The sequence below is a fragment of the Cervus canadensis genome, chromosome 5 (genome assembly GCF_019320065.1).
Source record: "Cervus canadensis isolate Bull #8, Minnesota chromosome 5, ASM1932006v1, whole genome shotgun sequence".
NCBI classification, from domain to species: Eukaryota; Metazoa; Chordata; class Mammalia; order Artiodactyla; family Cervidae; genus Cervus; species Cervus canadensis.
The window spans coordinates 36186315-36207838 of record NC_057390.1 but is presented as its reverse complement, the minus strand read 5'-3'; the positions used below and the strand labels follow the sequence as shown (position 1 = coordinate 36207838).

General features: G+C 38.2%; 2 protein-coding genes across 5 annotated transcripts in view; one reads left to right on the top strand and one right to left on the bottom strand.

Moving 5' to 3' along the window:
• The window catches only part of RTN4 (reticulon 4), a 69604-nt gene that overhangs the window by 31417 nt on the left and 16663 nt on the right, over positions 1-21524 (top strand). The window contains exon 1 of one of the 4 annotated variants that reach the window (XM_043468573.1): positions 1562-1828. The exons of the other annotated variants lie outside the window; for them this stretch is intronic. Coding sequence (XP_043324508.1) covers positions 1795-1828 — 34 coding nt within the window. The 5' untranslated portion in view covers positions 1562-1794. Of the gene's footprint in view, positions 1-1561; positions 1829-21524 lie in introns of those variants that run through there. 4 annotated transcript variants of the gene reach the window in all.
• On the bottom strand, positions 15074-17586 carry LOC122441302 (intestinal-type alkaline phosphatase-like). The gene is given in 2 exon segments (XM_043467690.1): positions 15074-16369; positions 17572-17586. Coding segments are annotated over 2 exon segments (1311 nt in total).

The window sequence follows — 21524 nt, the reverse complement described above, 5'->3', positions numbered from 1 at the left end:
ATCTTACAGCTCACATATTGCTGCCTACTCCAAAATACAGACCTCTACTGTCTGAAATCTAGAGTGAACCAAGTCAAGTACCAGAAGATGTGAGTAATATGAATGGTAAACACCTTTTGTCTCAAGAATTCTTTTTTCCCTCTCCTATTAGTGTAGTAATCTCTGACTTGAAAACAGTGTTTGGGCGATGTTTTTGAGTGCATTATTCTAATGCTAAAGTATTCACTGGCCTTCAGTCTTAAGGAATTCATTATTAGAAAATACTACTTTGGAAATGTTACATAGTTAGTGAATAGTTTGGGGTTTATAACTAATGAACGAAGAGGCCAGAGATTTTCAGCCGTGAGACTTGGTGACAGTGTTCTCAAATATCACATTATCCAAGGGTCCAGTGAGGAGAGTTTAAAGTTAAATATTAACTTTTGATCTGAGAATACTAGACTGTCTTTAAAAATTGCTTCGCTTTATTTCTGTTTGGAGTTAGGCAGAGAGGGAAAGAACTGAGTTCTCTATTCAGGCCACTTTTGATCTGATCATGGGTTTTTTGTAGCCTCAGTTTTACGGAAAGTTCTAATATACACACACACATATATATATAAAGCATATAATATATATATGTTATACTATTTCAGTGTAGCTACTCTTCTGAAGTATGTAGTTTCCTGCATAGGCACCATTCTTTATACTTCAGCATATAAAGCATTTAAAAATATATGTTGCCTTTCCTGCTAAAGTCAAATGATAGCGTTAGTTAAACCAGTTGTGAAATGTTAGTAAAGATAAAATATTCTGTACTGGAATGAATGTCAGTTTTATAATTTTATAATAAAAATTTTAGAAATTCCTTAGATTTGTTTTTGTATTTATCAGTAAAATTTTATTTTGGTCTTATGTCACTTTCCCAAAGCAAATGATATAATTAGCATGTGAATATTTCTTCTCAAGCAAAGAGTCTATTAATAGTACCTGCAGTGGTGTCTAATAGATATTTATTGAAAGATTGAGTTGGAGCAGGTGGTGATCATGAATAAGTGTATATTTGCAAGTCTTTGGATTTCTGTGATTGCAAAAGAAGAAAAAAATAGTATTACATTAGAAATAGATTGCTGAAATAGAATAAAAGCTTTTTTCTATTTGAATAATTTATATTCAAGAAACAGTAATTAACTTTTGAGATTCTCTTGTCATACCCTCATAAGGGTGCAAAATGCTGATAATTTAGGAGAAAGTAAAAAGAGAATGTATTTACAAGACTTGAAATTTAAGCTGTTACCCTTCTCTGGATCAGTCTATTTTTATCTTATCAGGTAACCATTGATTTTAAAGTTTTAAATGAGGCTGGAAAGCAGCAGCAAAATTCCCCTGTCACGAAATAAACAAAAACCGTATGTGGTCTTCAAGTGTATTACAGATATATTCAGTGATTAACTCTGTCAGAAGAACAACCCTCTTTTCTTTCCTTTCTTTTGGTAGCTTGCCTCCCACCGCACCCCACCCTACAAGGGTAGCTCCACTGGGTGTGAGCAACAAGCCAAAGACCAGAACAATAAGCAGAGAGAAGGCGGTAGCCCTGTGCGCCGCAGCCTAGTTACAGATTGCACTGCGTCAGCCGCTCCCACACCCGGAGGCGTCAGGTGACTTCAGTCCTGCTGCAGTTGTGCAGCAGAGGAGACTGCAGGCTTCGGTTGAGGAAACGGGTATTTCATGTCTCAGGGGGTAGATTTTCGCAGTTGCAGCTTTTCTGCTGGTATGCATAATTGATAATTGCATCTGTAGGGCAGATCGTGACAAGAGATGGACGGTCAGAAGAAAAATTGGAAGGACAAGGGTATATCTGCTTTTAATCTTTTGTTCATTTTTTATGTGACCAGTAATGTATTTCTATGAATAACCTTTGCAATTTAGATATATTTTGGATTGAAAATGAAGTCAAATAAGGGTTTAAGAGTAAAGGATTAAAACAGCTATTTCAAGTGTTTTTGCATTTGGCTGTGTATGAGAAAATGTCATGCTGTTCTGTTTCACTGGCATTCGATTTCGTCTTTGCAGTCCTGTCGTTGATTAGGTTCTGTTCTTTAATCTTTTATGTTTTAAACAATGTACTTTTAACAGAATTTCATTTGGTCACTTTGGTGTGATAAGTCTACACAGGCATGTTTGTATTCCATGATGACATATTTTCTGTGACTCAGTATTTTTTTTTTAAAGCTGACTTGGTGTAGTTGAAATTCTATCCAAAGATTTGTAGGTAGCAACATTCTGTGTTTGCACTAAGCCTGTTTTCTTCTTTGGAAATATTATTGAACCCTTAAAGTTATTACCAGTTACCTTTTAATTAGATTATAATTTTGTAAGTCTTAAAACATTTAAAATATATACACAGTAGTTTTAACTGTGTGTCTATATTTAAGTCAGTAACCTTTGTCCTTGTAATAACCAATCAGTGATCTTGATCCCCTTTCCTCCCCCTTGAAAGCCCAGATCCTTTCAAGTCTCAGTGGATCTGGGTTGTGTAAGAATTTAAGCTCGTGAGTGTAATGAATATTTAAAAAATATTTTATTATGTAGATGGTTAAATGTGCCATTTTAAGGAAAAAGGAAGGTGGTGGACTGTATATCTGACCTTTTAATAAATTATCTTAAAAATTGTTGGAGCTTAAAAATTTTAAGTAGTCCAATTAGACATTCCACACAAGCAATTTTTTGGCCACATTCAAGTTTTATAATTAAAAAAAGTATTTCTATAGCAGAATTGTTAGCAGGATTGATGGTAAATGTTTCTAAAAGCAGTATGTGGAGCTAATTACAATATCTTTAAAAATTTGGTCAGTAAAGTATTGTGGGGAAAAGGTGAGCTTAAGATTGAGGTCGTATTGAAACATTGGAAAGAGTTTATAGTTAACACTTAAAGAACAAAAAACAATATAGCTTGATTTTTTTACTTTTATGGTTTCCTTACATATGAATTTAATGAAGAGAAGGATTTTTATTCATCCTTCTGACCATTAGCATTACAAAGTGAAAGTAAATTGCTTAATTAGGTTTTGTTAAATAAAAACATCATTAGGGGTAACAATACAATAAATATAGACTTTAAATATAGATGAAAAGTCACATCACAGCCTACTCAGCAACTGTTAAGGCTCTGTATTAAAATTTGAATGTTACACCATTTAACAACGTCTTAAGTTATTTGCTGAACTAATTTAGGAATACTTTTATATTGGAGAAATTAAGATTGAGTATAATCCATTTTATACCAGAGATTTATTTTGATTATTTTCAGGCACTATATGTAAAATCAAATTTATTCTGAAATATCTCTGGAGAGCTTCATTTTGTATGTAAGTGGAATGGCCTGATACTTTTTTAGTGCCTGTCTTTGGCTTTTTTGCGTGGGAAGACTAAATTTACCTATTGTTCCTATGCATTTGTTAAGTTATATTTTAGTGTTTATCAGCAGCTAATTTTAATGTTGCAGATTAGAGGTTATGACTTAAGTGGAAATCAGTGAGAAGCTGAAACTACCATGGAGTGAGTTTTTCCTCAGTTTATGAAAAGTGTGATGATAGAGGATAGAATCTAATCTAAGCTGTCTAGGTATACTAAACAAAAAACAGTCTTAAGCTCATACATATATTTTTCTACTCCTTTACCACCCCTGTTCATCCAGTTGTCACATCTAATGATGGTAATATATAAGGGTATAAAGAAATGAGATATTCTGATTTCAGTGTTTAAAATTTGGTTTTCTTTTTGCTGATTAACTAGTATTGAAGACATTTTTTCAGGCTAAGCCCCACATTAATCATTTATATTCTTTTATATATTTTTCATATTGGGTTTTCTATTGTTCTTGAAGTGGAATACTTATAACAAATGAAATCTATGAAGTACTTGACTGTTGAGGTTAATTTGAAAAGCACTGATTAAGACAGTCAAAAGATTTTTAAGAGCCCAAAATAGAAGGAATAGGTAGGTTTGGGGATTTGGGTGGAGTGGGAGAATGATTTAATCACTAAACAAGGTATAATAGAGCTTTCTGGGTAGAACAGAATGTTTATAGGATAGTAGCTGGAAGATAAGATTGGTATAATTAAAGAATGTAGAAGATTTGTAAGATCTAGGTCAGGTTTCCTCAAAGTTCCCTGAAGAGAAGAATTACCTTCTTTTTTGTATGGATTCCTGTGATCCTATTCAGGTCTACCAAATCAGAATTTATAGGGGAAGAGTGTGGCGATATATTAAGCATCTTGACACTAGGATTATAACACCATTTATGTTATAATCAGACACATTTAGGAAACCCCAGTCTATATGTTTTCAGATTTTTCTTTCTGTGTGATTTTGGCCAGAGTAAGAAACTTAACCATTTTTGTCTTCATTTTCCTCTTTTGCATGATTTTTGGTGTACCAGTTTTGATGTTCTCTGGTTTTATGAAAAGATAGTCTGGGTCAGATTGCAGAAGACACTGCAGTCTTTGGATTTTATCATAAAAGGAGTGAAGAGCCTTTGGAAGTTTTAAAGACTGTTTTGGTAAATTGGAAAAGAACTTAGAGGCAGAAGGGGATGACTGTATTTGTGCCCACATTGAAAGCAAATAGTGCCGAGACTTGGCCTGAAATAAGAATGTAAAGGGGGTGACAGGTTTGAGAAACAGAGAGAGGAGTACTTGACATTTGACATAAATTGGTGGGACTAGGGTGAGGGAGGGACTTGGAAGACAACATGAGATTTCAGAGTGAAGCTTTGGCAAAGCTCGTGCCTTAGTGTCAGTAGAAATAGAGCTAAAGTAGGTAGAAATGATGCCAGGTTCCATTTTGGAAACTTACTGAAGCTTAGTGAAATGACAGGCTTAATGATGAATGGCTAATTGAGAAGTGAATGCACAGTGAGACAGATGAATACTGTGAGGACTTTAGCATAAAAAGGACAGAAGATTAAGTAAGGAAAGCCTAAAACCTATTGAAATGGTGGGATGTGCAGACCAGGAAGGATCAGGAAGTTAGAGTCCAAGCAGGATGGTGCCGGTTCCCTGATCTTAAGGAGGGAGAGATTTTTCCAGAAAAAATAGAATGGGTGGTTAAAACACTACAGAGAAGTCATTTAATGTGAAGATGGAGGAATGGCTGTGGACCCTACTGAATTTTAGAAATGTGCAACACTGCCCATTATTATCAGTGCTTTTGGGATTTGGCAGTTAACATGCTCTAAGTGAACCTTGAGAGAAGTTTGTGTAGAATGAGGACAAGTTTTCTAGCATTTAAACCTAGTTTGATTGTAAGGCAGGACAGATTGACTTAGGACCATTTCTGGAGCATAGGGCTCTCTTTACTGTTGCTAAGGCACTTTCAGTTTCTTTCAAAGCGTAACGTTACTGAGTATGTGGATTCAGGCGTATGCTTAATACTGACATTCAGATAGAAGAAGGAATCTTGCTGCTTGAAACATGCTTTACTTAACCCCTTACTTAAACCCACTCCCCAAAAAAAATCCTGAGAAGGGAACTTGGGTGTTAACCAATTGAGAGACCTATTGATTAAGAGGAAGCCTCCCTGCTTTTCAGTCCTAAACTTAGTTGAAACCCAATGTTGAGTCATTCATTAGCTATTTTTTCTAGTTACTGCTTTAGTATTGTTATACTGTGTGTGTGTGTATGTTGTAGAAAATTTAGAAAGTCTGTGAAAGAAGGAAGCTACCACTTCACAGAGTGGTTTTGGTGTGTATTTTTAACAGTAATAATAATACAGTAATACACCCTAACCCTAACCCTATTCCACCAAAAAATAATAACAGTTAGGGTGTATGTGTTTGGGGGTTATGTATGGTACGATTTGTTCTATAATCACTTTTCTCCCACTAAATGGGGAAATACCTTTCATTTAAAAACATTCTACATTGTTTTATTTATTTATTTATTTATTTTTTTTATTAGTTGGAGGCTATTTACTTCACAACATTTCAGTGGGTTTTGTCATACATTGATATGAATCAGCCATAGATTTACACGTTTTAATGGATGTAGTATTCTAAGTATGTCCTGTTAATCCCATATAGTTAAATATTCAAGTTATTCCTAAAGTTTTTGCAAGTATGAACAGTGCTAGAACAAATGTCAGTTCAGTTCAGTTGCTCAGTCGTGTCTGACTCTTTGCTACCCCATGGACTGCAGCATGCCAGGCTTCCCTGTCCATGACCAACTCCCGGAGCTTACTCAAACTCATTTTCATTGAGTTGGTGATGCCATCCAACCATCTCATGCTCTGTGGTTGTCTTCTCCTCCAGCCTTCAATCTTTCCCAGCATCATGGTCTTTTCATATGAGTCAGTTCTTTGCATCAGGTGGCCAAAGTATTGGAGGTAAATTATTGTTCCTGTTCATAATTATTTCCAAATTGCTGGATTATCATATTTAGACTTTTGATTCATGTTGCAAAACTACCCTCCAGAAAGATGCAAATTATTTTGAGCAATATATAGAAGTACCTGTCCTGAAACCCTGGCCAAAATTAAATACTCCATATGGTTTTTTGATGGTTTTAACTCTTTTCTAAGATAGCTATTTTTGTCTCTTTTAAGTAAATTACTTGATGAGAACCAGGTTAAAGTTGAAAAGAGTAAATTTGTAATTTTTTCCTCCTTTATATGATTTAAAATCTTGAGTGGATAAGCAATGGGAGCAATGGAAGAATCATCTCTGTTTTCTATGTTTACCCAAATCTGGGTTCTCCTCATTTTTCATCAGAACTTCTAACTGGCTTTTCTACTAAATCCTATGTATCAAGCCAAACACTTCCTAAAGTATGGCTCTGCTTATAGCACTTAAGGGATTTTCCTTTACTTTTCAAATTAAGTTCATACTTCTGTCCTGGACTTTTAAAAGGCATTCATGTTCTAGTCCTAGCCTCTATAATCCCATCTCCCATTATTCTGCCTCCAGCCACATTGAAGGACTTATACTCCCTCAACATGCCTGTTCTTTGCATTTGCTTATGTTTTTCTGTCTGTCTAAAATCCAATCCAAGTTTTAGGCTCAGTCCTTCCTGAGGTATTTACCTCTCAAGCGGAGATAATCTGGTGTTCCTCAGAACTCCAATCTCTTGGGTTTCATTCTGTGCCTTCTATTACAGTTTTAAATATATAGTGGTAAAGAACCCGCCTGCCAATGCAGGTTAGGCATAAGAGACGCCGGTTTGATCCCTGGGTTGGGAAGATCCCCTGGAGAAGGGAATGGCCATCCACTCTGGTATCCACGCCTGGAGAATCCCATGGACAGAGGAGCCTGGCAGGCTACAGTCCTTCGGGTCTCAACAGAGTTGGACACAAATAAGCAACTTAGCGCGCGCACACACACACACACGCGTACACACACACACACACACACACACACACACACAGGTATATGCATAAAATACTGGCTTTTTTTTTTTTCTAGTCTGTAAATTCCTTGAAAGCAGAAGAAATAGTGGTGGCCTCATCATTGGGTCTTCTCACTGACTGTGCATAGCTTTGCGACAGAGTAAGAGGATGAGAACTTTGATATTCAGCCAGGTTTACTCCTGTCCTTGAACCGTATACATCCATTCTGTGTGTGTGTGTGCACGTGTGCACTCGGTCATTTAGTTGTGTCCGACTCTTGGCAACCCCATAGACTGTAGCCCATCAGTTTCCTCTGTCTCTGGGATTCTCCAGCCAAGAGTACTGGAGTGGGTTGCCATGCCGTTTTCCAGGGGATCTTCTTGACCAGGGGTCAAACCTGCATCTCCTGCATTGGCAGGAGGATTCTTTACCACGGCCACCTGGGATGCCCATACATCCATTGTTGGAAATTTTTAAAAATGTATTTTCAAATGGGAGAAATAAAAGAGATTCTCCCTACCTTATCCCTTCTTAAAGGAGCAGTTAAGTAACTTAAGCAACTTTTGTGAATCCAGGATTTTTATATTTTATCCACAGATAAGGCATCTTAATAGTCATTTATCCTATTCTAAATAGTCATGTTTTACAGGTAAGGAAAACAGGAAAACTAAAGAGATTGAATTATTTGTTCATCACTACATAGCTAGTGGCATAGGGTCATCATCAAGAATAATGCTTATTATGTTACTGGATGTGTGTTTATGCATATATAATGTATAAATATATCAGTATGTCTACCTCAGTCTGCTTCATTGTCCTCAAATTTTTAATCCAATCACATTTTAAGCATTTATGTAAGGTATTGATAGACACTAAAATACTGTTGAATGTGTGCTGCCAGTGCAGAAGCGAGAGACATGGGTTTGATTCCTGGGTTGAGAAGATCCTCTGGAGGAGGGCTCCACTCCAGTATTCTTGTCTGGAGAGTCCCATGGACAGAAGAACCTGGTGGGCTACAGTCCATAGGGTCACAAAGAGTTGGACACAACTGATGCAACTAACACACACACATACACACACATTGTACGTACTATTAGCCATTCATTGAACATTTATATTGAGTATGGAATAGATACGTAAGGTTATAGAGGTTTATCTACTAGTGAAGTTCATTCTCTTTTTAAACTAGTAATTTGCTCTGACTTTTTCACCTATTTCAGTTTATTAAGCTTTTCAGATTTCTGGAGTAATGGAACAGTATGTTTCCCACTTGTTTTTTATTAATAGAAAATAGGACTTCTGCAGTAATTTCCTGTTTCTAAGGTTTGGTGTCTATTTCTTGTAACGTGTGGATGCCAGCACATTGCAAGTGAGAAGTTAGAACTATTTTCTGCTGTATTTTTTGGTTCTCTTTTAATACAGCTAGAAATGGAATGTGGGATTAAAGGAAGTGTTGAAAACAACATGAACTAATGAATTAAGTAAATTGGTTGGCTAGTTAGGGAACCTCGCAGTTCTCTTAACTCACAGAAGTTTGGATTTTCCTTAGAAGGCAGCAACAGTAATAGTAGTTTTACCCTCCTGCAGTATATTGAAACATTTTCTCCTTGAGGATACTTAATATAGGAGAAACAACCACTTAAAGTAAGCTCAAATTTCATGGCAAATAACAGAGGGCAAAAGATTTATTTAAGACTTTATCTTGAAACATAAAACCAACAGTTATGAAACTTAAAATTTAGGTTGTAATCACAGCTATGCATAAGTTCTTAGAATAAACAGATGAATCAAGTTTTGGGGCTTTTTGATGTGTAGTTTTTACTATGAAATTGGTTAACACAAAATGACATTTTTTTAATCGTTGAATTTTCACAGTGGCTCATACATAATGTCCCTTTACAAAAAAGGTTCAAGGGTTTTCATGACTTTCCTGTTGGTTACTCTTAATCTTTTGATGTCACATACTCTATTTTGAAGTGCCTATTGGACTATCAGTCTCTTTTGGAATAATTCTCCAACATTGCTTAAGACATTGACCTTACAAAATGCTACATTATTAGGAAGATGTGCAGTTTTGTGGTTGATTTATGTTGTCTCATTTATATCTATTGCTATTTTAGTTTTAATTTATTATTTTCAAAGAGAGGGACAATTTAGATAGGTTCTAGGAATCACAACTTGCAATTTAAACAACATGATTCACTTCTATTAATGAATCTATATTACTGAAATTGTGTCCCCTCAGTTATTTAAACTGGGGTTGAAATACTATATGGGATCCTCAAGAAGGATAAAGAGCAAATGAGTACTGATCAGTTCAGTTCAGTTGCTTAGTTGTGTCCGACTCTTTGAGACCTCATGAATCGCAGCACGCCAGGCCTCCCTGTCCATCACCAACTCCCGGAGTCTACCCAAACCCATGTCCATTGAGTCAGTGATGCCATCCAACCGTCTCATCCTCTTCTTTCTGGAGTTACTTCTCCATTGATCTCCAGTAGCATATTGGGCACCTGCCAACCTGGGGAGTTCCTCTTTCAGTGTCCTATCTTTTTGCCTTTTCATACTGTTCATGGGGTTCTCAAGGCAAGAATATTGAAGTGGTTTGCCATTCCCATCTCCAGTGGACCACATTCTGTCAGACCTCTCCACCATGACCCGTCTGTCTTGGGTGGCCCCACACGGCATGGCTTAGTTTCATTGAATTAGACAAGGCTGTGGTCCATGTGATCAGATTGGCTAGTAGTCTGTGATTGTGGTTTCAGTCTGTCTACCCTCTGATGCCCTCTCTCAGCGCCTACCGTCTTTCTTGGGTTTCTCTTACCTTGGACGTGGGGTTTCTCTTCACGGCCGCTCCAGCAAAGGACAGTTGCTGCTCCCTACCTTGGACGTGGGGTAGCTCCTCTCGGCCGCCACCCCTGACCTTGGACGTGGGGTTAGATAAATTCCTTTAAATACAAAATGTGGTATGATGGCAGGAGTGAGAATTCATGGTCAGACCTGAATTTCAGTTGGTAACCCTGCACAATTTAATAATATTAATACTTCTAAGCCTCACTTTCTTTATGTATAAAATGCAGGTAAAAGCACTTTATAGAGGTGTTGTGATCAGTGATAATGTATACAAAATTGTTGCATGGTTCCTTACTCAGAATAGGGGATTACTAAATTCCTGCAGAAAGGGCAAATATAGAATTTATACTAATTTTATGTAAAATGTTTCTTCCTTAGATATGTGGTGGTCAAAATGGACAACATACCGTAAAGTTGTCAGGAGTAACACAGGGAAGATTTAGTGATGAAAGACACAAGGACCTGTCTGAAATTAATGTCTTTTAGAAACTCAAGCTGCAGGATGAGGAGAGATGGCCAAGAGGGAGGCTGGTTTGCCAAGTATTCAGTTGAGATACTTTGTAGCAATACTAGGTACTCTTCAACATGAAACTTCCTAACTGAACCCAAGTGATTTCTTTCAAAGGAAGTTGAACTCACCTTTTAAAAAAGTCAGAGCTTAGTTGAGCATTAAAGCATAGTATTTAATACTTGATTGTGCTACTTGACTTTATCTCTTCAGACATTACTTTTATTTAGTATTTAGTTCACCAAGCATTTTCACGTGTGAAATCCCATTTCATTTTCAACTAACTTGTTAGGTGGCTATCATTTTTCCAGTTTTACACATGGGGAAACTAGGTTAAGTGATTTAACCAGGGTCATACTGATGGTAAATAGATGGGAGAAATGGGACTCAAGCTTCTCTCACTGTCTTTGCTGAAAGTTTAAACTCCCACTCTGCACAGTTCTTCTTGTGCACCTTCGCCTGTCATTTGTTAGGCAGGTGAGTGCTTATTGTGTGTGTTAGTCCTTCATCATGTCCAACTCTTGGCGACCCCATGGACTGTAGCCCACCAGGCTCCTCTGTCCATAGGATTCTCCAGGCAAGAGTACTGCTTATTATGGAGATAAAAACTTACTATGTGGTAATAAATTATTAACTCTGAATTCTAGTCATTTTTCCTGGCAATTGGGAAAATTTTATTTAAGGCTTGTGATTTCTAATAAATAAGTATGTATTAGTATGAAGACTATGATTGTGAAAAATAAACTAAAAATTTCATATCATTCTAATAGTTAAACATTTATTTGTTTATATTGATTAATCTCCTTTTTAACTGCCTTTCTCCCTTTTTCATTCTTCACCTTACTTTATTAAAGAGTACTTAATATTTGCTTTTGCTTAGGAAGTAGGCATTTTACCACTAGCTGTTGCTTGTTCTCTCAGTGTTTTTAGGACCACCTAGTTCAGTGTTTTTTCCTACCCAGATAAAAGATTTAAGAATTGAAACCTGACTTCAGGCTATTCAAGGAAGAGCTTCAGTAAGAATTTGATTTGGGGCAAAATGTAATTGGATGACTCCTGCATGTAAGGCTGGCACTATTTTTAGCTATGACAGTTGACAATTTATGATTACCACATGTACGCAAACTCTTCCTACTCTTCCTTGGGCCAGAAGTTATTTCTTTTGAATAAAAGACTGTAGTGTATGGGGAGTTATTTTAATTAAAATTTTGATTTGATAACGATGCTGTACTACTCTGTGCACTGCACAAAGCACAGTCAAAGATTCTTCACAGTTTTATTTGGAAAACAAAAGTGGGGAAGCACTGCAGGGAATAAATCACTTTTTTCTAAATGACAAATTTTGTTTAAATTGATCAAAGTTTTTAATATTTGGTGATCCATAAGCATTCTCCACTGTTACAAAAGGAAAAAGCACTGTTAGATTAATTTCAGATTTTTAAAAGGCATTTCATGAACATTTTACTTTAGAATAGAGTTTAGGTTGCCTCCGTGATTAACACCCCGTCCTGCTGCACAGAGGGACGTCAGGAAGCATGAAAGGGTAGACGTGCCTTGTGCAAGCCCTGTGCCTTAATTTTCTCAGGAATAAAGAGGCCATTAAACTCTTCCTTCATAAACAGCACTACTGAAGTGATTACAGAGAATCCAAAATTAGCATTTTAGAGACCTTGTAGTTCTTATTTAAAGATGTCCTTTAATTTGAAAATATTAAACTCTTTAGTTATTTTTAGGAATAGAAACATGTTAATCTGGTCATTATTCAGACAGTGCAGCAAATATTAATGAAGCAGGTAATATAAAGATTAAAGGCATTTAGCAGTCTTTCAGGTTCTAGTAAGGAGAGAAAAGCCTGTAAGACAGTATTTACTGTTTTATAAGTTACCTGAAAGCATCACTATTTTTTATTTAATAAGTGTAGATATCTGAAAGTTTAAATAAACAAATGTTAAATCCAAAGCATAGAAACATTTTTTGAATAATTAGGATTACTACATGCTTTAAACTGGCATAAGTATGCTTTCATCCTAATCAATCAGTAATATTTACTGAAGGGTGTTTTTGTTTTAAATTTTTAAATTAAATATACAACTCATTGATTTTTAGTATATTTCCAGAATTGTGCAGCCATCACCATTATTTAATTTCAGAACATTTTCATCCCCACCCTCAAAAAAATCTTAAACCCATCATCAGTCATTCCCAGTCTCTACTCCCAGTTCTTGGCAACCACAAATCTACTTTCTGCTTCTATAGAATTGCCTATTCAAGACACTTGATATAAACAGAACCGAACAACTGCGTAACCTTTTGTGTTTGGCTTCTTTAGCTTAGCGTAATATTTTCAAGACTCATCCATATTGTAGCATGTTATCAGTACTTCATTCCTTTTTATGGCTGAATAATATTCCATCATATGAATATTTTGTTTATCCATTTATCAGTTGATGGATATTTGGATTGTTTCCTCCTTGGGTTACTATGAGTAATGCTGTTGTGAATGTTTGTATACATAGATTTTTCTAGTCTTTTGGATGGAAATTCCTAGGAGTGGAATTGCTGGGTCATATGGTAACTCTGTTCAACTTTTTCAGGAATTGCCAGTTTTTCACCATGGCTGAATTTTATATTCCCATCAGCAATGTAAGAGGATTCCAGTCTTTTACTTCTTGCCAACATTTGTCATCTGCCTTTTTTATTTTAGCCAACCTAGTGTGTCTGAAGTGATATCTGATTGTGGTTTTGGTTTGCATTTCTCTAATGATTAATGACACCTTTACATTGCTTACTGGCCATATTCTTTGCAGAAATTTATATTCACATCCTTTGCCAATTTTCAGCTGGTTTGTCTTTCTATTGTTGAGTTGTAAGTTTCTTAAATATATTCTGAATTGAAGTCTTGTATCAGATGTTTAATTTGTAAATACTTTCTCCCATTCTGTGGTTGAATATTCACTTTGATAATGTCTTCTAAAGCACAGAAGTTTTTGATTTATTGAGGTCAATTTATTATTTTTTTTAAAACTGTTTCTGCTATAAGGAAACATTGCCTAATCCAAAACCATGAAGATTTATACTTATTTTTTTCTTCTAAGAGTTTTGCACTTTAAACTCTTCAGGTCTTCAATCCATTTTGAGTTGTATATGGTGTAAGGTATGGGTCCAAAGACCTTTAGTCTCTTTGAAGTTAAATGTCCAGTTGTCCTAGCACCACTTGTTGAAAAAACTGTTCTTTCCCCCATTGAATGTCTTTGCATCCTTGTCAAAATCACTTGACCGTAATGTAGGGGTTTATTTCTGGACTTTTAATTTTATTCCATAATCTATCTATCTGTCCATCCTTACACAGCTACCAAACTGATTACTGTAGCTTTGTTGGAAGCTTTGAAAAAGGAAAGTGCCAGGTCTCCGACTCTGTTTTTCAAAATTATTCTGGCTATTCTGGATCTCTTGCATTTCCATAGGAATTCTATTATTGGCTTGTCAGTTTTTGCTAAAAGGCAGCTAGGATTTTGATAGAGATTGCTCTATAGATCAATTTGAGGCGCATTACCGTTTTTGTAATGCCTTTTAGTCTGTAAACATGGGCTGTCTTTCCATGTGTGTGTCTTTAATTTCTTTCAACACTTTTGTAGTTTCAGTTTCTAAGTCTTTGCTCTGTTGAAACTCTTTTTTTTTTTTTTTTTTCACACTTGAAACAGTTTTATTTCAGGGCTGCTTCCTCCCTCCCAGCAGTGTGGGGCCTGTGTCCCCACCTCCAGCTCCCCCGCTGCTGCTTCTGGGATCCCCCAGCCTGGAAGGGGCACCGCGCCACCCTCACAGCAGCTGAGGGACCTGGGACAAGTGTCCTCTCCTCTGTGTCGCTGTCCCCTCTCTGTAATGGTACCGCTGGGTTCCTAGGAGGGGCTGCTGAGGACTCTGTGTCGAGGGCCCCAAGACCGTCCTGGCCCTGGACGCCTCCTTGGCCGGCCAGGTGCCCACAGATTGGGTTCCAGGAGGACAGGGAGCCACAGCTCCCCAGAAGCAACAGCTCCCTGGAAGCCACGCAACCAGAAGCCACACCTCCCAGAAGCCCCACCTCGGGTCTGGTAGGTCCTGGCCCCCTGGGGGACACCACTGGTGCCAGCCTGGTCCTCAGGCAGGGCTCTTAGGTCAGGAGAAAATACTGGGTGGTCTGAGCCCTGGTCTTTCCTGGGGTCTGGGGCAGATCTGCACAAAATCTGAGGCCACCAAGATGGGGTCACTGAGGACTGTGGGTATTACAGGATAGTCAAAACTCAGCTTCCAGGTGGTTCAGGTCCACTGAAGATTCCAGGCAGGGAATCAAGAGTTCCCTAGGCCTGGGCCAGTGGAGGGTCAGTGCAGGGCAGGCACCAGCAGCTGCAGCAGGACCCCAACCAGCAGTGCCAGTGAGGATGGGCAGGCAGCCTGGTGGGCGGTGTCCATGGGGCTGGTGGGGGGCTGAGGGCGGCAGTCGGTAGTGTAGGGCTCCACGCAGGCAGCAAAGGCCATGACATGCACCACGAAGGTCTGTTCCTGCACGCCGTGCATCAGGTGTGCCCACGGGCCTCGTGCAAACACTGCCACGTCCTCACCGGCGTGGTTCTCGCTCCCTAGGGGCACTGCCGCTTGCTGCTTGTAGCTGGGGCCCATGCTCTCGATTTCATCCACATCAGGTCGTAAGCCCCACTACAGTTGGAATCCAGGGCCATTTCCATAAAGGAGGGAGGTGTAGGATCGACCGTCTTTGGCCTTGCCATCAGCCAGCCCGAAAATGGAGGTCCCACGAAGTGGGTAGCCACCAAAAATGAAGACATGGGAGTGGTCAGCGGTGACAAGGGTCAGTGTGTCTGCTTCACTGGTGAGCTGGCTAGCCTTGGCGATGGCATTGTCGAACATGACCGCCTCCATCAGTGCCCAATAAGCTATGCTTTCATGGTGACCATGGTCAATGCGGCCTCCCTCCACGAAGAGGAAGAAGCCCCAAGGATTTCTGCTGAGCACACGCACGGCTGCCTCCGTCATCTCCTCCAGGGATGGGTCCATGGTGTAGTCTCGGTAGAAGTCATAGATCATGTCTCCCGGCTCAAAGAGGCCCATGAGGTGTGTTACACTAGAGTCATTGGGCGCCTGAAGGAGCGCCGTGCGGTTCCACACATACTGGGCTCCCTGGTGCTTGGCCTGCCACTCCTGCACCAGGTTCCTCTTGTCCTTCCGGATTCCGTTCTGTCTGCTATTTCTTGGGTATTCAGGGTCTGGAGTCCCCTCAGGAAACATGTACCTTCGGCCTCCACCCAGGATCACGTCGATATCCATGTTGTAGACCATCTGTGTGGCGATGTCCTGGCAGCCCTCCTTCTTGGCCCCGGCAGACATTTGAGCATCCGAATACCAGTTACGGTTCACCGTGTGTGCATAGGCCCCGGCTGGGGAGGCGTGCTGTACCCTGTTGGTGGTCACCACTCCCACTGACTTCCCTGCTTTCTTGGCCCGGTTCATCACAGACGTGACCTCATTCCCACGTGTCGTGTTGCACTGGTTGTAGCGGGCGGCTGCACTTACACCAATGACTTTCATACGGGTCTTGACCCCACACAGATAGGCAGTGCTCGTGCCTGCGCTGTCTGGTACATCTCTGTCCACGTTGTATGTCTGGGGGCAGAGATGCCTTCAGCTCTGCTGGGGTAGACACCCAGCTCCTGACCCAGGCCCTGGGCCCATCCTCACAGCCCCTGGCCCCTATCTCAGACCCGAAACTCTTTTTGATGCTATTGTAAATGGAATTCTTCTCCTAATCCATTTTCAGATCATTCATTGCTAGTATAGAAATACAATTTATTTTTTATATATGAATCAATATATATATGTGTGTGTGTGTGTATATATATATATCCTACAACCTTTCTGGACTTGTTTATTAGTTCTGTTGCTTTTTTGGTGGATTCCTTAGGATTTTCCACCTATGACATTGTGTTGTTTGCAAATAGAGGTTGTTGAATTTCTTCCTTTTCTGTCTGGATACCTTTTATTTCTTTTTCTTGACTGCCCTACCTCCATGCCTCCAGGACAGTGTTGAATATTAGTTGAAAGAGGAATATCCTAGCCTAGTTCTTGGCCTTAGGGGAAGTGCTTTCAGTCTTTCATCATTAAGTACGATGTTAGTTGTGGGTTTTTTGTAGATAACCTTTATCAGCTTGAGGACATTCCTTCCATTCCTATTGCTAGTTTGTATTTTTATAATGAAAAGGGTCTTGGATGTTGTCATATGCTTCTTTGTTGTGATGATGTGGGGTTTTGTCCTTAATTCTTTTAATATGGTGTGTTATTGATGGGTTTTCATATGTTGAAACCAGCCTTGTATTCCTCTGATAAATACCACTTGGCCATGGTATGTAACCCTTTTTATGTGTTGCTGGATTCATATTGCTTGTACTTTGTTGAGGATTATTGTATCTGTATTCATAAGGAATCTCGGTCTGTAGTTTTCTTGTGATGTGTCTGCCTGATTTTGGTGTCAGGGTTGAACAAACATCTAAACTAACTAACAGATATAATGCATAAATTTCTTGATGGATATTAGAAGCAATAGTATTTGAATATATTTCTCAGGAAGGAAAGGATTTTGAAAAAATTTTATGACTCCCTCCATTGAGAATCACCAATACTGGATAAACTTTATCTTTCAAAGTTTTTCATTAAAACCAATTAAAGGAATCTGTGAAACTAGAAATACTGGTGAATATCATTTAAAATTGTACCCCTCTTTGCTAGAAACTGTATTTTTTTTAATCCTTGCAGCTTCACTAACAATCTGTTAAATTCCTTTACAAAAAAGGATTGAAACTCTTCTATACTTGCACAGTGACCATGACGACCGTGCGTATTGCTCCTCAGACCTTCCTGTAGGTGTATTACTTTTGTCTTTCGTTTGCCCATCAGTGCCAGGTCAACGTGTCTCTCTTGACTCTTCTGCCCTTTGTCCCTCCTCAGCAGCAGGGCATCTCTGGGACTTATTTCCACATGACTCTCATTGTATCTGTTTTAAGAACTATACTATTTGCATATTTTCACACTATATATATATATAGACTTGTAGACAAGATCTTCAGATCTCTTCCATTTCTTGCAAAGACCTCATTTTTAGGAACCGTTTGATAGGTAGAAAGGAAGTAGTAGGTTATAGTTTACTGTACTTGCACGCAGTTAGGTTTATATTAGGCTGCAGTCACTGAATATCACTGGATCATATACATGACTATTCTCATATCATTAGCTTAGGGGAAATTGGCTTGATTCAGCCCAAGGCACCAGAACTTTAACTATGAACTCTATGTAAATATTAATATTAAGCTATCAGGGAGGGTATTTTCTTCCCAGGAGGAAAGCCTACTGGGAGAACCACACTTGTTATAAGATTCTCTAGTGGTATCAAACAGGAATAGAAAGGGTGCATTTTTGGTAAACATAGTAGTAATTCATGCTTCCCTCAAAAAGGGACAATTTCAGGTGGCATAAGAGGGAATGAAGCAAATTAAGTTTATAACAGTACAACCCAGAGATAAAACCATTAGCTAGATAGTCTTTCAGACTTCATAGTTACACATTTTTAATAAAAGTCTGAGCCTTTAATTTGGCATCATGTGTGAAGAGGGTGAGTTTTATCGGTAGGAAGCCTGTGTTAAAAATTCATGTTCACTACTTATTAAATGATCTGGGTCTTGCTTTTCTTGTCTGAAAGCCTGCCTCATAGTTTTAATAACTGAAAGAGATAATGTCTATAGACAGTATTCGGTCTAAGTGCCCAGTAAATGCTGACTCAGGAAATAAAGGGATATGTGGAAAATGTAGATTGGCAACATGGAAAACACTTCTTAGGTGTAAAAAGTCTGTAACTTTTCAGTCTTTTCTTAGCTCCTCTCATACTGTTGTCATAATGGCATAGTTTATAATGGCTTGAAAAATTATAGGAATGTGAATTTGTTTTCCTAAATCTTTAGTAATGTTTGACCAAAAGGAATGTTCATTTCAAAAAACTGATATAAAATATGTAAGCTTCTTAACCCCTAGTAAATCTAGATCAAAAAGAAAGCAGATATTTTAAATTTTTCTCGCACGAACAATAGAACATAAAATCTGACTAATTTGGACACACTGAGTGGGAATTTGAATGCAGGACTGACGTGTGTCTCTGTACTAACTGTGAATCCTGTCCGTTTCTGTGAGTCTACAGGAAGTAAAGCCTCGTCCAGAGTCACACAGTGCTGAGGGTGTGGGCACCAGGGTGTGTTCCTGAGTCCCTGTCCCTGGTGCTTCTTTCCACCACAGCCACCTATACAGCAGTCATAGACTACTTATAAATAATTCTTATCTAGTCATTGAAACTGTTCGGACAGTAACTCTTGTTTTTTAGGTAACTTGATTTGACATTAATATATGTTGTATATACCTTTAAGTCTTTTTAATGATGGTAAGAAATAGTGGGGATATCTGCATTTATCTTTTATCAACAATAGTGATATTGAGGGTTAATAAATGTTTTGGAGCACTTTGAGGATCAGACATTTTTACAAAGGAAGAGTTTTTTTTTTCCCCCCTCATATAAAAATAGATTTGGGGTGTTTACTTGCTCATTCATCTAGGTTATCAACTTGTATTTGCCCTGTAATGATGAACACTTAGGTATGTTTTAAAATTATTTTCCGGGTGATTTATAAAGTGACATGTTTGTGATATAGCACAGCAATGTTTGCTAAGTTGCTTTGGTCATGTCCAACTCTTTGCAGCCCTATGGACCATAGCCCACTGTGCTCCTCTGTCCATGGGATTCTCTAGGCAAGAATACTAGAGTGAATTGCTGTGCCCTCCTCCAGGGGATCTCCCAACCCAGGGATGGAACCCAAGTCTCTTACATCTCCTGCATTGGCGGGCGGGTTCTTTACCACTAGTGCCATCTGGATAGCCCAAAGTTATTCATAGGTTGACGTTTTCTTTTTCCATGTGTATTTATTATTTAAAAACATGAATAAGAAGGTGATGATGATTATGGTGGCATTTATAATAATAACAAAAATAACAGCTTTGACATTAAGAGATATTTATTTTATGCTGTATGCTATATTAAATGTATTCTATTCATTATCTTACTGATGAAGAATTTTGTTAATTCATTATCTCACTTAATCCTTACATCTCAGTAAAATCAGTAATGATCTCAGTAAAATCATTTCTATTTGTATAGATATTTTATAGAGGAAGAAGGTGAAGTGTAGAGTGATTTAATGACTTGCCTGAAGTCACATAACTAGTATATTATGGAACCAGTGTTTGAGTCTAGGTGATTGGACTCCGGAGTCTTAAGTGCTTTGTCTGTGTAAGCTCCTGTTGTGTCTATCTTAGATAAGCTACTGTTGTGGGGCATAGGGGGAGCCTCCAGGAAAGACTGTTACCAAAGACTAACTTTGTTACTGTTTTTCCCTACCCTCTTGCTGAAAGAAAGAAAACTGCACTGGTTATTAGAATTGTTGCTAGCAGAGACTTAAAATGAGCCCTGTCCCTGTAGGTTTTCTAGATGCCTACCCATTCTTCAAGACTCAGCTGTCTCTTACAAAGTCTTTTAAAATTTTCTCCAGTCTTTTTCCTTTTCTAAATTCTCACAGTGGTATGGTATTTGTTTTAAAATTTACTGATACTGGTTTTATGTGTCTTATCTTCCTAGAATTGTGGTGTTTTCTAGTGGGACAGGGCTTAAAGAAAAATCCATGCCCCCATTTTCAGGTTTTTAAATTCATTCTACTAGGTTGAGTTGTTTTTGTTTTTTAACAGCATCAGCTCAGTGAGTGTTTGCTGAATGTCAGAAAGCTATTAGCATTGCTGTTATTTCTTTATTCAGTGTTTGTTATTCATGGTGTAGATGGACTATTTCAAGTTCTGGTCAGGTCACAGTTGTGCTAGTATATTGGCATAGTAGTAGAAACTAGTTGAATAGGACAAAACTGATGTGGGTGTTTTAGGCAGAGTTGGAGCAAACTCGAAATAGAGAAACTTTAATAAATAGTTGAAATCAGAGTTTGAAAACAAAGCTGTAAATCCTATATAGGATGTTAAATTAATAGCATTCAAATCAGATCATATTTAGGAGGGTGGAATAAATGTTCCTTAAACATAATAAATGTTGAACCCCTGGTATGTGTAGCACACTTACGGGCATTTAAAATATCTTAATCAGTACTCATATGATATTTACTAATAGGAATTTAGGGCTTCATAATAATATCATATACATAAATTTCATAATAATATCATATACATAAATTTTCCCACAAAAGTACCCTTAACACTCAAGGAAGTTCAAACACAGTAGAGGACCTGGGGATCAAGACTAAAATAGCCCCTAGATGTGATTTTTCTTTATTGCCTCCTTCATCTTAAAAATAACCATTTAAAATTGTACTCAAGAGTATATCCATATTTATTTTACTATAAGAACACTCCCCGATCCCAACTGTCCACAATCCAGAAAGGGATGAACTATGTTTAGCCTGTAAGTTCAAGAGATCTTGGGCCTCCTGCAGAGGAGGGTTGTATGTTCTCCTTGGGTTGTACATAACCTGATCCTGAGACCACAGGCCCCTGGTTATTCGATCCCCATGGTGGCCTGTGACCATGGGCCAAGAGCAGACTTGCTAGGTTAGGCTTTGTCCGACTCCTTACTATTAATAAACATTATATAATAATGTAACATGTTTTTTTCTTTGACACCTAAAGTTTTATGGCATTGCATTTACCTGCTCCTAGAGGAAAATAGCTT